Source organism: Salmo salar, chromosome ssa03 (genome assembly GCF_905237065.1).
Source record: "Salmo salar chromosome ssa03, Ssal_v3.1, whole genome shotgun sequence".
Lineage (NCBI taxonomy): Eukaryota > Metazoa > Chordata > Actinopteri > Salmoniformes > Salmonidae > Salmo > Salmo salar.
Window position 1 is genome coordinate 18,708,607 of NC_059444.1, and position 18,617 is coordinate 18,727,223.

General features: G+C 42.9%; 1 protein-coding gene across 3 annotated transcripts in view; it reads left to right on the top strand.

The window, feature by feature from the left end:
* Nucleotides 1–18,617, top strand: part of LOC106599578 (thymocyte selection-associated high mobility group box protein TOX) — an 80,841-nt gene that overhangs the window by 52,349 nt on the left and 9,875 nt on the right. The window contains exons 4-8 of one of the 3 annotated variants that reach the window (XM_014190867.1): nt 4,244–4,492; nt 8,469–8,720; nt 13,620–13,847; nt 16,564–16,644; nt 16,787–17,221. In XM_014190867.1, coding sequence (XP_014046342.1) covers nt 4,244–4,492; nt 8,469–8,720; nt 13,620–13,847; nt 16,564–16,644; nt 16,787–17,221 — 1,245 coding nt within the window. The remainder of the gene's footprint in view (nt 1–4,243; nt 4,493–8,468; nt 8,721–13,619; nt 13,848–16,563; nt 16,645–16,786; nt 17,222–18,617) is intronic. The other 2 variants (XM_014190869.1, XM_014190870.1) reach the window with 2 other exon arrangements.

Here is an 18,617-nt window from a genome sequence, read left to right on the forward strand (position 1 = left end):
AAACATTTATCTTACATAGGAGTTGTTTAATCTAACTGCTTAACTATTTATCTGTACATGGAATTGTATATATATTTTTTTTTACAATTATTTTTCTCAATCTTTACAGGAAAACACCACGGGCACTATCTAATGTGTGGAGACATTTCACTGCAGTTAATGTTATATGTGAATCATGTGAAGAATGCAACAAAGATGCAGAATCATCTGGCCAAGTGCATAAAGTTCCCTCAGCTCTCACAACAAGCAACCTCTGACAAAAGTCCCTCTACTTCTATTTGAGGTGAAAATTATTAATCAGACACCTTATCGATAGCAACAGCTCATGGTCCTCCTGGAATCAGAAGGTTTTTTGGCTCAATGGAGGAACGTAGTCAGAGAAATGCTGATGAATGTCTTGCAACTGGTTCACCTCTGCTGCTCACAGGCAATGTGTATTGGAAGAGATTTCTGAATGTTCTTCACTCAGCATACACCCCTCCAAACAGACATGCTTTATCTACTCATTTGCTGGATGCAGAGTTCAACAGAGTTCAAATGAAGGTCAAGCAAATCATAGAGAAAGCAGACTGTATTGCAATCATCTCTGATGGGTGGTCGAATGTTCGTGGGCAAGGAATAATTAACTACATCATCTCCACCACAAAACCAGTATTCTACAAGAGCACAGACACAAGGGACAACAGACACACCGGTCTCTACATTGCAGATGAGCTGAAGGCAGTCATCAATGACCTTGGACCACAAAAGGTATTTGCACTGGTGACAGACAATGCTGTGAACACGAAGGCTGCTTGGTCTAAAGTGGAGGAGTCCTACCCTCCAATCAAACCCATTGGCTGTGCTGCTCATGTATTGAATCTGCTCCCCAAGGACATCATGGCACTGAAAACAATGAATACACTCTACAAGAGAGCCAAGGAAATGGTTAGGTATGTGAAGGGTCATTAAGTTATAGCAGCAATCTACCTCACCAAGTAATGTGAGAAGAATAAGAGCACCACATTGAAGCTGCCCAGCAACACCCATTTGGGTGGTGTTATAATTTTTGTCTCCTGGAGGGGAAGGAGTCTCCAAGAAATGGCCATATCACAGTCTGCCGATATGGACAGCCCCATCAAGAGGATCCTCATGGATGATGTATTTTGGGAGAGAGTGGTAAAGCAGCTTGAAACTCCTGAAACCTATAGCAGTAGCCATTGCACGGATTGAGGGAGACAATGCCATCCTGTCTGATGTTCAGACTCTGCTTGCAGATGTAAGAGAAGAAATCCGTACTGCCCTGCCCACTTCACTGTTGCTCCAAGCAGAGGAAACTGCAGTTCTGAAATACATCAAAAAGCGTGAAGATTTCTGCCTGAAGCCCATACACGTTACAGCGTACTTGTTGGACCCCAAGTATGCTGGCAAGAGCATCCTGTCTGGTGCAGAGATCAACAGGGCCTATGGTGTCATCACTACCGTGTCTCACCACCTTGGCCTGGATGAGGGCAAGGTTCTTGGCAGTCTGGCGAAGTACACTTCCAAGCAAGGGCTTTGGGATGGAGATGCAATATGGCAGTCGTGCCAACATATCTCATCAGCCACCTGGTGGAAGAGACTTTGTGGATCTGAGGCTCTTTCCCCTGTTGCCTCCATCATCCTCCAAATCCCACCAACATCAGCCGCCTCAGAGCGCAACTGGTCCTTGTTTGGGAACACGCACGCAACAGGCTGACCAATACAAGGGTTCAAAAATTGGCTTTTTGATCCTGACAACGCGCCATCCTCAACAAGGTTGGAAAGTGACAGTGAAGATGAGGCCTCAGAGTCTGATGTTAAAGAGGTGGACATTGATGAGGTCCAGGGAGAAGACATGGAAGCCTGAGAGGATGACAACCAAAGCTTTAGTTTCTAGACTCATCATTTTACAGATGTATGTTGAAAACGTTTTTGGGAGATGTGATGGATCATTGGGGATCATTCAATATTCCCTTTATTTTGTTGTTCAGTGTAATCATCCCATGTGAAGATTCATTTAATTAAAGTTACATTCATAACTAAATATTTTTTTTTTATTTCTATTGGAAGGATTTAAGTTTGCAATTATGTCTACTTATGATATGTCACACCCTGATCTGTTTCACCTGTCCTCCTCCAGCTGTCACCCATCTTCCCAATTATCCCCTGTGTATTTATACCTGTGTTCTCTGTCTGTTTGTTGCCAGTTCGTCTTGTTTGTTCAAGCTTGCCAGCATTTTCCTGTCAGCTCCTAGCTCCTACAGAGTTTAAAAACAACTACATCAGAATTCTGCACAGGAAGTTAGTTATGTAGCTGTCTTGTTTGTTATGTAATTCTCAATGTTTAATGTCCATACTTTGAAACGCCTTTGACACGACATTGACTTGGCCTTTTATGTCCCAATGTAAGGTCTGTCTGTAGGCCTATGTATAGAGAAATGATAAGCAAAACAAAATCATTTGTCAAATTTGAAGCAATATCAATATCATCAAGTAACGCCCAGGCAACAACCATTATGATAATCTTTTTTTTTTATGACAGCAAAATCATTTTGCGTTCCTGAAAACCTTACTGCATGAATTGTGCCAACATATTTCCTACCAACCAACCAACTTCGACATCTGTGAGAGGAAACACAATCAAATATGCAAATGAATGCAAAATGTTGGCTTTTAGCAGAGAGAGAGCGAGAGAGAGAGAAGCTGAAGGAAGCTCATTAAAACGATTATTACCGTCTTTTAAAAGAACAGTTGGGCTGGTATTTCAGTAGAGATGGGTTTTGGAACTGATTCTCTGCCTAATTGCCTGGAGTTGGCTGTCTGTCAGCTCCATTTTGTTTTCAGCAAATAAAAGCTATAAATTAGTGGTAATGAAAATCTTGGAGGGAATCAACGAGGAGGTAGTAGAGACAGAACGGAACTCCTGAGCCCTCTGATGAAACTAGGAAAAAGACACTTCTGGGGTAGAGAGAAAAATAAAACATTTTAAGTTGTATCAGAAGTGTGATTTGTTGTGCTGTTGTCTTTTGGAAAGCTTCACCGAGTAAAACTAAATTGTGTGGGTCTAATTGATCAAGAGCAATTTGATGTGTTGAATAGTTCTTTCTCTCTTTATGGAAATGGTTCCTATTTCAGAGCTGTATAGATCAGAGGAGGTTGGTGGGAGAAGCTATAGGAGGACAGGCTCATTGTAAAGACAGGAATGGCATCAATGGAACGATATCAAACACATCATACATATGGAAACCACATGTTTTACTCCGTTCCATCTACTCCATTCCAGTCATTACAATGAACCCATCCTCCTATAGCTCCTCCCACTAGACTCCACTGGTACAGATGTAGACCTTAACACACATTTCCTGTTGATTCGAGGTGAGTGCAGTTTTTTGCAGTGTTTACAGAATCAATTATGGTTTGCTTCAGATTTTTACTGCCTTTCATTTACTTGTCTGCTATACATTTTTCGAGCTAAAAAGGGGCCCAAAGAGATTGAGAGGGAGACAGATCATCCTGCACAGCCAAGTGGAACTGACTGTGAAGACGCATAAAATAAGCCTTTTAATTAGACGTTAATGAGGGACTTTTTTACATACATTTACATACCCTCAAACCCCCTTTTATTTAGCCTGAATCATTCAAAAACATGCCTAATGCATTTACACACATTTGTTTACATGTGAAATTAACTTATATGTTTCCTATGTGTAGTTGATCATGTATGCATGAATTAAGTCAAGTAATTGTGATTGCATTAACGATAATGATTAATCCTCATTGTTGGTATTGTTGATCATAAGAATCGTTCAAGGCAGTGTACATCATTAATCCTAATTGCCTTCTAATAATATAACTAATTTAGGAGGTATTTACAGAAGTCCCACTGCAGTCTTAATAAAGACTCACGGAACTATAGTAATCTATTAATGACTACTATAATTATCTGATGCCATCTGCATGTTCTGCATCGCAGTGCTGTAGTTAAGCTGTAGTATAATACTGTAATAATAATGAATTGGATTGATTTTCAGACGCTCAAAGAGCTTTACATTGTACAGGGAAAACTCACCTTATCCACTACTACCAATGTGTAGCATCCACCTCTACTGTGCTCTTAGGCCTAATGTGTTTGAGTGCTCAGTTTGGTTGGACTTGCATCCACTAAAACATTTATCCTAAATTATAATATTGTTATATTATTATTTCTCTAACATATTCTGTTTCTCCCGCTCCTCTTCTTTAGCAGTCCTACCCAGTGCCCAGTTTGGGGGATGAAGACTTCAATATTCCCCCCATCACACCTCCCACCATCCCAGAACACATGCTGCACCCCCACCTACCAGAGTCGGAGTCTGGCTCCTACCACCCGCTGGCCCCCTCTCACTCCCAGAGTGGCCTGCACCCCTTCCACCTGCAGGGAATGGACATGATGGGCCAGGATGGAGGGCTGTTGAGCCAAAATGGCAGCCTGATGTCCAGCACCCTGTCTGTGGTGAGTCTAGCCTGATGCCACTAGCAAGCAGTGTGCCATTTTCTGCTCTGGAGGGCAGCTGTGGGTGCAGGCATATGTTCCATCCCAGCAACAACACACCTGATCCAAGTAATGGAGGGCTTGACGAGCGGTCGGTTGGTTCAATCAGGTGTGTTGGTGCTGGGATAGAACAAAAGCCTGGACACCCCATTGGATCTCTTCTGTACTAATGGATGATCCATTCGTTTTTAGATGGTTGATGAGGAGTTTTCCCCTGATATTTATTCACTAGAAATTGAAAACAATCTGGTGGGGTGACATTCAGAAGAAATACACTCAATGCAAGTCTTGACTTTTCAAAAAGTGAAGAAACGAAACTTTAACTTTTAGATTTGTCTTTCCTTGCAGAAACCTCACAATGTGAAAGGTGACATGACTAACCGTGGTTACCTACTCTGCATAGGTATTGGAGATAATCTCCCATTCTTGTCAAAGTGAAACTTCTCACCTCTGCTCTCAGCCATTATTCGTTCTGCCTTTGGCCATGTTCACCATATTGAATATAATGTGTCATCAGCACTTCCACCACTGAGGAGCTACGTGGTTTCACCGTGTGCGGTCTACATGGTCTTTCTGATTTTCCCTAGTGCATATTTATTTCCATGAATCAGACCTGTTTAGCGACCGGGTCCTACTAGCCAGGGATATTGAACCTCATAGCCCCACTCTTAAACCATATAACCCAATTTCCCTTTTCAATGTGGGACTTAATGATTTCCAAGGCTGGACATATCAGCTTATTTTCCACTTTAGGCCAAACATCTTGGCTACGACCATATTATGTTTCACATTCACTAAGTAACTAAAACATCTTGGCTACGACCATATTATGTTTCACATTCACTAAGTAACTAAAACATCTTGGCTACGACCATATTATGTTTCACATTCACTAAGTAACTAAAACATCTTGGCTACGACCATATTATGTTTCACATTCACTAAGTAACTAAAACATCTTGGCTACGACCATATTATGTTTCACATTCACTAAGTAACTAAAACATCTTGGCTACGACCATATTATGTTTCACATTCACTAAGTAACTAAAACATCTTGGCTACGACCATATTATGTTTCACATTCACTAAGTAACTAAAACATCTTGGCTACGACCATATTATGTTTCACATTCACTAAGTAACTAAAACATCTTGGCTACGACCATATTATGTTTCACATTCACTAAGTAACTAAAACATCTTGGCTACGACCATATTATGTTTCACATTCACTAAGTAACTAAAACATCTTGGCTACGACCATATTATGTTTCACATTCACTAAGTAACTAAAACATCTTGGCTACGACCATATTATGTTTCACATTCACTAAGTAACTAAAACATCTTGGCTCGAATCCCCGAGCTGACAAGGTAAAAATCTGTCGTTCTGCCCCTGAACAGGCAGTTAACCCACTGTTCCTAGGCTGTCATTGAAAATAAGAATTTGTTCTTAAATTAAAAAAAGATTATGTTTCACATTCACTAAGTAACTTAAACATTTGTGTTTTCTATTGCTCAACATTCGTAAATTGTTGTTGTTTTTGCAAGAAGGGAAAAGGAGCTGGGTTGGATGACCTGCTGGCTGAAAGACTCCCCAGATTAACAAACGGGTATTTTGTTCCCATTCACCTTAATGTTCTCACAGAACATCCATTTAGAGTGGCTATGAATTATGGTTGCCAGGCAACGAGGCTGAGAGCTTGTTGCCGTGGCAAGGAATGAAAGAGGCTGGACTGATGTATCCATGTCTTCTATACGTTTAGCCTTCATTCTCTCAGTCTCTGGCCATATTGTTATTAACCACCGATAGGTGATTATAATGAACTCCATTTGAGTAAGTGTTCGATAAATAGGGAAATTGTCAAAGAGAAATTCAGTTCTGGGATGTGATTTTTTTTAACTGATATGTCACTTAGCCAGTCATGAGCCCGACTACCCCAATCTCTTTTACATAAAAAAAGAAATATCTAGCTTTTTACCAGTATTCCACTACCACCAATTTCCTGTTCGTAATGCACTAGTTTGCAGTTTTTTCCCCCAATTAAATCCACCCACGTTTTTGATACCATAAGGTAGGATTGTTAGTCAGACAAAGATAAAAGAATCTTTGGTATCCAGTCATATTAATGTCATAATGATGACCTGGCTTGTGACTCACCTCTCCGATACTTCGGAAAGTTCCCTCACGTCACCATGGGGATTAGGCTGTTTTCCACGGTAACCGACAGTTACTAAACTTTTGCGATGATGTGCTCTATCTGGCGGTACCAACAGTCACACATCTGTATAAGGAGACGAGGAGGTGTTAAGTGGTTGGCCACAGGAAGTAGCCTGTAGGAAAAAGAGAGTGTGTTATTCACCTGTTCTTCAAAAAGAAGAGAGAAGAGGCAGTAGAGGTCATGGGGTCATTGGTGATATAAGGGGTGACGGTGTTAGTTGGCTGGAGGGGATGGATGGAGCTAATCTCTGTAGATTATAGAGTTAACAGGAGTCACCTGTCCTGGTGTTGAGGTGAGCCTCTCCTCCCAAGCCTCACCTGTCCTGGTGTTGAGGTGAGCCTCTCCTCCCAAGCCTCACCTGTCCTGGTGTTGAGGTGAGCCTCTCCTCCCAAACCCCACCTGTCCTGGTGTTGAGGTGAGCCTCTTCTCCCAAGCCTCACCTGTCCTGGTGTTGAGGTGAGCCTCTCCTCCCAAACCTCACCTGTCCTGGTGTTGAGGTGAGCCTCTCCTCCCAAACCTCACCTGTCCTGGTGTTGAGGTGAGCCTCTCCTCCCAAACCTCACCTGTCCTGGTGTTGAGGTGAGCCTCTCCTCCCAAGCCTCACCTGTCCTGGTGTTGAGGTGAGCCTCTCCTCCCAAGCCTCACCTGTCCTGGTGTTGAGGTGAGCCTCTCCTCCCAAACCTCACCCATTGGGGACATTGTGTATGACATGGTGTCGGGGACATTGTGTATGACATGATGTCGGGGACATTGTGTATGACATGGTGTCGGGGACATTGTGTATGACATGATGTCGGGGACATTGTGTATGACATGATGTCGGGGACATTGTGTATGACATGGTGTCGAGGACATTGTGTATGACATGATGTCGGGGACATTGTGTATGACATGGTGTCGGGGACATTGTGTATGACATGGTGTCGGGGACATTGTGTATGACATGATGTCGGGGACATTGTGTATGACATGGTGTCGGGGACATTGTGTATGACATGGTGTCGGGGACATTGTGTATGACATGGTGTCGGGGACATTGTGTATGACATGGTGTCGGGGACATTGTGTATGACATGATGTCGGGGACATTGTGTATGACATGGTGTCGGGGACATTGTGTATGACATGGTGTCGGGGACATTGTGTATGACATGGTGTCGGGGACATTGTGTATGACATGGTGTCGGGGACATTGTGTATGACATGATGTCGGGGACATTGTGTATGACATGGTGTCGGGGACATTGTGTATGACATGGTGTCGGGGACATTGTGTATGACATGGTGTCGGGGACATTGTGTATGACATGGTGTTGGGGACATTGTGTATGACATGGTGTCGGGGACAATAGCAGGTGTGAGGTGTCGCCCAGGTCACCTGTCAGTCCCTGTGGTGTCAGGTGACCTGGCCACACTCTTGGGGGGGGGGGGGGCACACTGAAGAGGCTATTCAATCCAAACCTACAACCGTGTTTCCTGTGGAAAGACAAAAATTACATTGTTCTCGTGCTGAAGACTGTTAGTTAGGATTTCAGTCATGGTTGAAACAAAGATGTGTGTGAAGAACCATTGGTGAGTGTATGTGTGAGTGAGTGTGACTGAGCAGAGCTGTTTCAAGAGCGTTTCTAGGAGTGGGTTAAAGAGAGTTAAAAGTAGCATTATTGTATGCTATTTTAATGCCATTTATAAACAACTCTACATTTTTCCCCCAGATGCAACAAATGGTCAACTCCGATTCTCGGTACAGCAGCCATCAACCAATGGAAGCACTCAGATCCAGGAGCCAATCAGGCATGGGACATCAGAGTCAGCTGACCACCATCAACCAATCACAACTCAACACCCAGTTGGGACTGAGCGGAAACAACGTTACCCATAATTCCCCATCTCCTCCTGGGAGCAAGTCGGCCACACCTTCTCCTTCTAGCTCTGTTCATGAGGATGACAATGAAGAGTCAATAAAGGTGAGAAGAGTGATTGGCACACACACTGATGTCGACGCCCTCACACACACACACTGATGTCGACGCCCACACACACACACACACACACTGATGTCGACGCCCTCACACACACACACTGATGTCGACGCCTCTCACACACACACACTGATGTCGACGCCTCTCTCACACACAAACACTGATGTCGACGCCTCTCTCACACACACATACACACACATACACACACACACACACACACACTGATGTCGACGCCTCTCTCTCACACACACACACACACTGATGTCAACGCCTCTCTCACTCACACATACACACACACACACTGAAGTCGACGTCCTCACACACACACACACTGATGTCGACGTCTCTCTCACACACACACACACACTGATGTCGACGTCCTCACACACACACACTGATGTCGACGCATCACACACACACTGATGTCAACGCCCTCACACACACACACTGATGTCGACGTCCTCACACACACACACACTGATGTCGACGTCCTCACACACACACGCACACACTGATGTCGACGTCTCTCTCACACACACACACACACACACACACACACACACACACACACACACACACACACACACACACACACTGATGTCGACGTCCTCACACACACACACTGATGTCGACGCATCACACACACACTGATGTCAACGCCCTCACACACACACTGATGTCGACGCCTCTCTCTCACACATACACTGATTTCGACGCCCTCACACACACACACACTGATGTTGACGCCCTAGTACACACACACACCGATGTTGACGCCCTCGTACACACACACACCGATGTTGACGCCCTAGTACACACACACACCGATGTTGACGCCCTCGTACACACACACACCGATGTTGACGCCCTCGTACACACACACACCGATGTTGACGCCCTCGTACACACACACACCGATGTTGACGCCCTCAAACGCACGCATACACAAGTACCAACATTTTTTTGCTTCTTTCTAATACAGACAGCCACACACCCCTAGGGCTGTTACGGTGACCGTATTACCACCACACCAGCAGTCACGAGTCATGACCGCAGTCAAATTCCATGTGACCGTTGAGTTACGGTAACTAGGCTTCTTCAAAACTGCGCTGTGATGCTCATTAGTAGCTTACCAAACGGCCAGTCACTAATGTACTCTATTGTTCCTCCATCAGGTCCTAATGGTCTGGTACTCAGCGCTGTATTGTCCCTCAAACTACTCTGACATCAATGCAAATGCAATCGTAAATCAAATCAAACACTTCATGAGAGCCCTGGCATTCAGGGTTTGAGTGGAATAGGATCATCTGTTGGGCAGTGAGAGCCAGCTCCTCATACCTGGTTGATGCATGGAATGAAATAAGTGTTATAGGCTATGCCAGTGGTTCCCAACCTTTATCAGTTACTATACCAACTGAATTTTGCTCTGCCCGGAGTTCCCCAAAAGTAACCCCTCATGTGTATTTTACCAGTAGCCCTATGGTCTTATGAGTCTTCTCAAGTACCCCTGTGGATGGGCAGAGTACCCCCAGGGGTCCTAGTACTCCAGGTTGGGAACCACTGGGCTATGATATGCAATTGCGTGAGAAAGGTTTTGATGGCCTCTATTAAAAAGAGGAGGATCCAATCATCTTTCAATAGGCTAGGCCTACTATATTTATTTCTCACCTTTCCTAATATTAAACACATTGCTTTCGCTTTCCAACCAGAGTAGCCTACCTGGCTGGCATGAAAAGGAACCGCGGGAAAAGCGTCCTCCATTCTCTATATTTTTTTGTTGTTACCTTGCCCCTGTTCTGACAGGTGCATGATAATGGCCTATTCTAAGTCAAAACTAATTTCACATATATTATTTAGTTTATGTAAAGACAAGATGAAGTTGAGAGAATAGTATCAATTGTGAATGAGGCCCAGCGTGTGCAATCTAAGGCAAGAAACATTGCTTGCATTTTTTTGTTACTTTTTCAAATCATAGTTTCTTGCAGCCTTTCTTGTAGCCTGGCCCATAGACCTTTATGTTTTGATAAGGTTTGTATCACAACTAAAGTGGCCAAATATCTCTAAGCCTAGCCTATAGGCCTAGGACCCCTGGAACACGGTTGGAGAGCCCATAGCCTACAGACCCTAGTGAAGCATGTTCTTATGAGGCCAGTCATTGCGCAATCGCGTGTGAAAACAGAGTTTTGACTGGCCACTATTTAAAAGAGGATCCCAGCTTTCTCGTCTGCTATATTTATGTCTCAATTCTTAAAATTAAGCACTTTAATCCGCTTTACTACCTGGCATATTAAAAACCTAACCGCAGAAAACGCTTCCTCAATTTGCGATTAGAGTGCAGGCTAAGGATGACGTTTTTTTTGTGGTCCATTCTAAATAGAAAATAATTCCACACATATATTAGTAGGCTATATGTAAAGACCAGATTAAATTGAGAATAGTATGAGAATATTATCAGGTGCTTGTCAAATTGTGAATTAGAGACTGATGAAGTGTGTGCAGCCTGCGCATGAAACAGAGCAGAGTGTCATCATGCCTGTCACCATTAGAGTCGCTCATACAGCCTTAGGCTATATTATTTCATTTCTAATACTTTCTAAGGTTTGTATCCCAACTAAAGTTGCATAAGTAACTCTAAACTAAGCATATAGTAGGACCTGTTTCAAATTATCACTTTGTTAACCGTTCAACACAGAATAGCCGCATGTGCTCACTCCCTTGGAAATCATCTTACTATTTTATTTTACCTTTATTTAACTAGGCAAGTCAGTTAAGAACAAATTCTTATTTACAATGACAGCCTAGGAACAGTGGGTTGTTTTATTTTGTTTTACTAGGCAAGTCAGTTGCCTTGTTCAGGGGCAGAACGACAGATCAGCTTGGGGATTCAAACTTGCAACCTTTCAGTTACTAGTCCAACGCTCTAACCACCAGGCTACGCTGCTGCCCCACTATAAAATAATATAAAATAATGCCACAGGAATTATTAGCAAATCTTGTCCGCTAAATGAACTAATATAGCCCATAGCCATACGGCCTAGCCAGATCAAGGCCTTAACATAAGGACGACTCAGAATATTCTGAAAAACATTTTCTTCATATCGTAATGTTTCTTTAGACATGCCTAAAATAAATAATGGATTTATTGTGATGGTGTAGGTTATAGTAAATATATTTATTCTACTTTTTAAAAAGTAGAGTGGCTTGTAGGTTATGCGTGGAAGTCGGAGATGCTAAACGTGTTTATGTTAATTAAAGGTCAATTAATGTGAGACCAACAGTTATTTGGATGACAGTTACCGGCTGACAAAATTTCATGACTGCCACAGCCCTACACACACCCACTATTCTATTTAAACACAAACACGCACACACGCACGCACGCACGCACGCACGCACACGCACACACACACACACACACACACACACACACACACACACACACACACACACACACACACACACACACACACACACACACATTTGTATAAGGGTGAGTCATCTGTAACCTTTGCGCCATTGCATTTGTTTACCCTTTTCCCTGGAGAAAAAAGTCACCGTGGAGAGATGCTATCTTAATGCTTATGTGATTGCTAATATAATGGTGCCATTTGCCATCCGTATGCAATACTATGTAAATCAATCCAAAGGGTACTTTTCCCAAACACCTTTGCCATATTACACACCCATATTTTCACCGTATGTTTTAACTGCAAATAACTATCGTTTAGAAAATTAAACAATCTGGAAAAATGATCATGTTTAATTTAGTGGAATATAAAATCGAATGCAGTCAACATTTCAGAAATGTGCAGTGCGCTATTCAGCTGGATGGCTATTTTTGTGTTATCAGTATAAAAGAAACATATTCAACACATTGATGGAGAAGGAAAAGTCTGGCATAATTGTAACTACCGGTACTACCATCTGTCAAGGTCCTTTCATTCAGACACTATGTATTTGATCTGTTTCCAAACTCTCACACTCAGGGTCATGTTCAATATCTGACAATAAAAGCAAATTGTTTCATACGGTACATTCCTATTGACCAAGATCATGTAAATTGAGAGAAATGTTTCAGAATGTTCAGCAATATTTTTGGTACGTACACTGTAAAACCATGAAATATGTCACACGTTTATAAGCAAAACATCAGTGTTTAAACATAAGGCTTGCCATTAAGTCTTCTCATCTTAAGCACAGGCGTTTAGAATCCAAGATTAAACATGATAGTCAACCTTTTCTGGTCAGTTTCCAACCAGGAGAAAACCTGTATCTCCTAAGTGTTCAGATTTTAAACACTAGTGTTTACCTTCCCGTGGTCCCGTTTAGAGTGCATTTAGTCATTAGAAATGGATGTGACTTCACATGCCTTTTATTCAGATCAGTGTTGTCTGTCACCTTACCTCAATTTCAGCTGAACCGGAAAAAAACATATATTTTCAATCGTAGGGCTCTACGCTGACCTTTTTTACAAGGAGCACATGTGCGCACACAAAGAAATTTAGGAGCACAATGAAAAATATTTTAGATATTAAAGATAGAACCCTTAATTTTTTTACAATCTAAACACTGTGACACGTTTTCATTGAAATACTAAATGCCTTGACGCGTTTAAAAAGTGTTCCAGAAAAGTGTCTAGTTATGTGTTCAGATCCAAAACACTTGGTTTTACAGTGTACGTTAGGTAGCGTACAGTATGTGTTTTACATTTTCCTGCTCAGCTCCTATTGTCAGGAAAAGTCTGGGCCCTACAGTATGTTTAGCATATTCACCCTTCATTTCCATCTTGTTCCATCTTCTAATCGATCAATTACACCGATTCCACACTAATTCTTCTCTCTCCAGAAACCCATTTAGTCTGACCATTTCTATCTCTCCTCCCAGCAGGCAGAGAAGCGACCGGCAGCGGTCGAGACACCCAAAAAGCCCAAGACCCCCAAGAAGAAGAAGAAGAAGGACCCCAACGAACCCTCGAAGCCAGTTTCTGCCTACGCTCTGTTCTTCAGAGACACCCAGGCAGCCATCAAGGGCTCCAACCCCAATGCTACTTTTGGAGAGGTATCCAAGATAGTGGCCTCCATGTGGGACGGCCTCGGGGAGGAACAGAAACAGGTATAACACCTATAGTTGGGGTGACCACATTTAAAATACCTAAATGTGGGACAAAAGGTTGATTTAGCGGGACATTTGCAGGACAGTGTAGCCTACATGAATAAAAACATTTAAAACAGGCTTGATTGAAGTAGCAGAAAATGTTGAATGAGCAACTAATGAGCATGGAGTGCCTCACAAATTTGACAGAATGACCATCTATCTTTCAATCTAATACAGCTATTTAATTTTGTAGCTCTTCATCAAAAGCACACTTTTTTAAAAGTAGTTAGGCCTATGGTTCTAGATGGAATTTAGCCTGGAAGGATTTGAGAAATATGATTGGTTGACCATAGGCCTATGACATTGGCCTACGTCTCGTCTTGGCTGTGCAAAATATAAAATCTCAGCAACTATTGGAGAAGTGTTTAACATCACCAGTAGGCTACTACATCTTTATGACATACAGGGCCTTCACAAAGTATTCATACACCTTGACTTATTCCACATTTTGTTGTGTTACAGCCTGAATTATAAAGGATTAAATTGATTGTTTTTCTCACCCATCTACACACAATACCGCATATTGACAAAGCGATTACAGCTGTGTCTTTCTGGGTAAGTCTCAAAAGAGCTTTCCAAACCTGGATTGTGCAACATTTGCCCATTATTCTTTTCAAAATTCTTCAAGCTCTGTCAAATTGGTTGTTGATGATTACAAAACAACAATTTTCAGGTTTTGCAATAGATTTTCAAGTAGACTTAAGTCAAAACAGGAACATTCAATGTCTTCTTGGTAATTAACTCCAGTGTAGATTTGGCCTTGTGTTTTAGGTTATTGTCCTGCTGAAAGGTGAATTCATCTCCCAGTGTCTGGTGGAAATCAGACTGAACCAGGTTTTCCTCTAGGATTTTGCCTGTGCTTAGCTCTATTTCATTTATTTTAGTTACTGAAAAACTCCGCAGTCCTTAATGATTACAAGCATAAACTGATGAAGCCACCACGATGCTTGAATATATGGAGAGTGCTACTCCGTAAAGTGTTGTATTGGATTTGCCCCAAACATAACACTGTATTCAGAACAAAAAGTGAATTGCTTTGCCACATTTTTTGCAGGATTACTTTAGCGCCTTGTTGTACAGGCTTCCTTCTTTTCACTCTGTCAATTAGGTTAGTATTGTGGAGTAACTACAATGTTGTTGATCTATCCTCAGTTTTGTCCTATCACCACCATTAAACTCTGAAACTGTTTTAAAGTTACCATTGACCTCATGGTGAAATTCCTGAGCGGTTTCCTTACTCTCCTGCAACTGAGTTAGGAAGGACGCCTCTATCTTTCGACTGGGTGTATTGATCAAAGTGTAATTAATAGCTTCACCATGCTCAAAGGGATATTCAATGTCTGCCTTTTTTTACCCATCTACCAATAAGTGCCCTTCTTTGCGAGGCATTGGAAAACCTCCCTGGTTTTTGTGGTTGAATATGTGTTTGAAATTCACTGCTCGACTGAGGGACCTTACAGATACTTGTATGTGTGGGGTACAGAGATGAGGTAGTCATTCAAAAATCATGTTAAACACTTATTGCAGATTGAGTCCATGCAACTTATTATGTGACTTGTTGTGTTTACTCCTGAACTTATGTAGGCTTGCTATAAAAGGGATTGAATACTTGTTGACTCAAGACATTTCAGCCCTTCATTTTTAAAGAATTTGAAAAATTTCGAAAAACATCATTCTACTTTGACATTATGGTGTATTGTGTGTAGGCCAGTGACAAAATATCTCAATTGAATCCATTTTAAATTCAGGCTGTAACACAACAAAATGTGGGAATGTCAAGTGTTTGTAAATACTTTCTGAAGGCAGTGTATATCTTTTCATTAGCGCAACGTGACTGGTTGTAATGTCTGACTGAAATACAGGACAAATCAACCTTTTTTAATAAAATTAGTGGGGTTTGAAGTTGTTGGTAAAATGCAGGACATGATTGTTTGGTTGCGGAACAAAGGGCCAAAATGTGAGACTGCACTGTACACTTCCTTGTTCGACTTCATTAAACAGGAACAGCCCCACTGATGCTGTAGAATAGATTCGAATATATTCATTAGATTAGAATAAATCTTTATTGTCCTCACAAAAATGCTATTTGTTTTAATTTGGAATTTCAAACCTTTTCACAGTTTCACAGTAGAAGTTATTGACTCTCCCTGGTCCTGTGGCTCTGCTACTGTGAATCATGCTACTGTGTGTTTCGACTAACAAATGGCCTCTTGACATAAGCAAATAGAAGAGCAAGCTTTTACATATTTATTCTATTGTAGTAAGCGCTATGCTATTGTCCTATTACACACACGCGCACACACATACACAGAAACACATTCTCATGCAAACACGCACACACCTCCAGAGGGGTGTGTGAGGGTGGAGGAATGAGGGTGGATGTCTGTCTGAGGACAGGACAATGTACTTCCTGGAGAGAGACCAGATTTATTATCGGTAAATAATGACAGACAAACAGGCAAAGACAGACAGAAGGATAGATAGTGAAGAGGAACAATCTAGTCCTGTATAAATTGGAAACCTTTTGAGTGTTATCCAGATGCCCCAACTACAGCTATTATGTTTATGAAGCATTATAACACATTCATATGACAAAAACAATAACCCCATTTTTTTTTTTTCTTCCGGAAACCAACGTGCAAATGTTTACTGTTCTGTCTTGGTGTTTTTATAGGTGTACAAAAAGAAGACAGAGACTGCCAAGAAGGAGTACCTGAAGCAGCTGGCTGCATACAGAGCAAGCCTGGTCTCACAGGTAGGGACCAGACATAAACATAAGTCTTCATGAGAGCTGTGGTCAGTTGATTCTCTATGACTGTATGACTCTGATAAGGTAACACTGTTACACTCTTTCACCCTCTTCCATCTCCTGTTCTCTCTCTCTCCCCTCCTTCCAGAGTTACAATGATCCAGGTGAGGTCAAGGTGTCCCAGGCCTCCTCTATGCTGGGGCCCAAGCCGCCCGTGTTCCCCGGATCAGGCCAGCAGCACCCCCACCCCCATCACTCCCACCCCAGCCTCTACATGAGCCACCCCTACCACCACCAGAGCCACCACCCCCACCCCCACCACCAGCAACAGCAACAGCAGTCCCAGCAGCACCAGGCTGGCCTCAGCCCCCACCTGTCCCCCCTCCAGGGTCTCTCCAGGGGGGTGGCCCCCCGGGCCAGTGGACCCCATCCAGGAGGAGTGTCTCTGGGCAGTATGGCGGCGGCGACAACCCCTCCCCTCCAGATCAGCCCGCCCCTCCACTCCCACTCTCACCTAGGAATGCATCACCAGCAACAGCTCAGCGGACACCCGCTGTCTCTGCACTCGCCCTCCATGGCCCAGGTGAGTTCCACACTGTACATACACCACACAAACACACACTCATGGCCCAGGTGAGTTCCACACTGTACATACACCACACAAACACACACTCATGGCCCAGGTGAGTTCCACACTGTACATACAACACACAAACACACACTCATGGCCCAGGTGAGTTCCACACTGTACATACAACACACAAACACACACCCATGGCCCAGGTGAGTTCCACACTGTACATACACCACACAAACACACACCCATGGCCCAGGTGAGTTCCACACTGTACATACACCACACAAACACACACTCATGGCCCAGGTGAGTTCCACACTGTACATATTATGCATATTGTGGTAATACGCTTAACACTCACATAAACATGCATACGTGATACAACCACATCAAATGGAGAGTGTAAGGGGGTGTGTGTGTTATGGGTTGATGATGATGTTATACTGTAAATGATTCATGTTATTTACAATCACATCCGGTCCCTTCCTGTTCCCTCAGGGCCAGAGATTGAGGGCAAGCCAGGATGTATTCATACCTGCCAGCCTGATACTGTACACACACACACACACACACACACACACACACACACACACACACACACACACACACACACACACACACACACACACACACACACACACACACACACACACAGTAGGGCTGTGATGGTCATGGAATTTTAGATGACGGTAATTGGCCAGCCAAATGACCGTGGTCTACGTAATAACCTTTAGAATAGCAATTATTTTCTTCTTCACATTTTCTCCTTTCCTCCGCTTCTGACCGCATGTGCTGCCATAGAAATAGAATGAATAGAATGGGACTCCCATTCAAGTCAATGATGGCATAATGGGTCCAAGGTGGCCATTGCGAGTGTGCCCATAGGAGCAAAGCAGGAAGTAAAAGCAGGAAGTGTACCCATCAATATGTGCTGTGATTTGTTGATTCGACTCAACTGACATGACATGAGCCACATCAGTTAACATCATTTGAATATCAGGCAGCCATTGCAAGTGTACCCATGAATTTATTCCAAGGGGCAACAAAGTTTCATCATGTTAAGAGTCCATGTTATACCAGAAACAGACTCAACCACATAGATGCCTGGCTGTCCCATCTTCAGTCAGCTGTTCCTCCCCCTCACAAAATGTTGTTTGTGCAATCCCTAACACACACACAATCTCCCATTTTCCATTTTCTCCCAGTAATAAACAAATGCATTAGGCTGATGATGTGATATAAGGACGCCAACAGCAGCACATTGAGATTGATGAATGCATCAGTGGTGGAGACAAAACACCAGGCAGGCAGGGCTATCTGATGAAGCCAGTCTAGCAGACAAGACAGGACACACACACAGGAAATGAGATGAGTTCTCTGTAGAGGCTAGTCAACAACACAG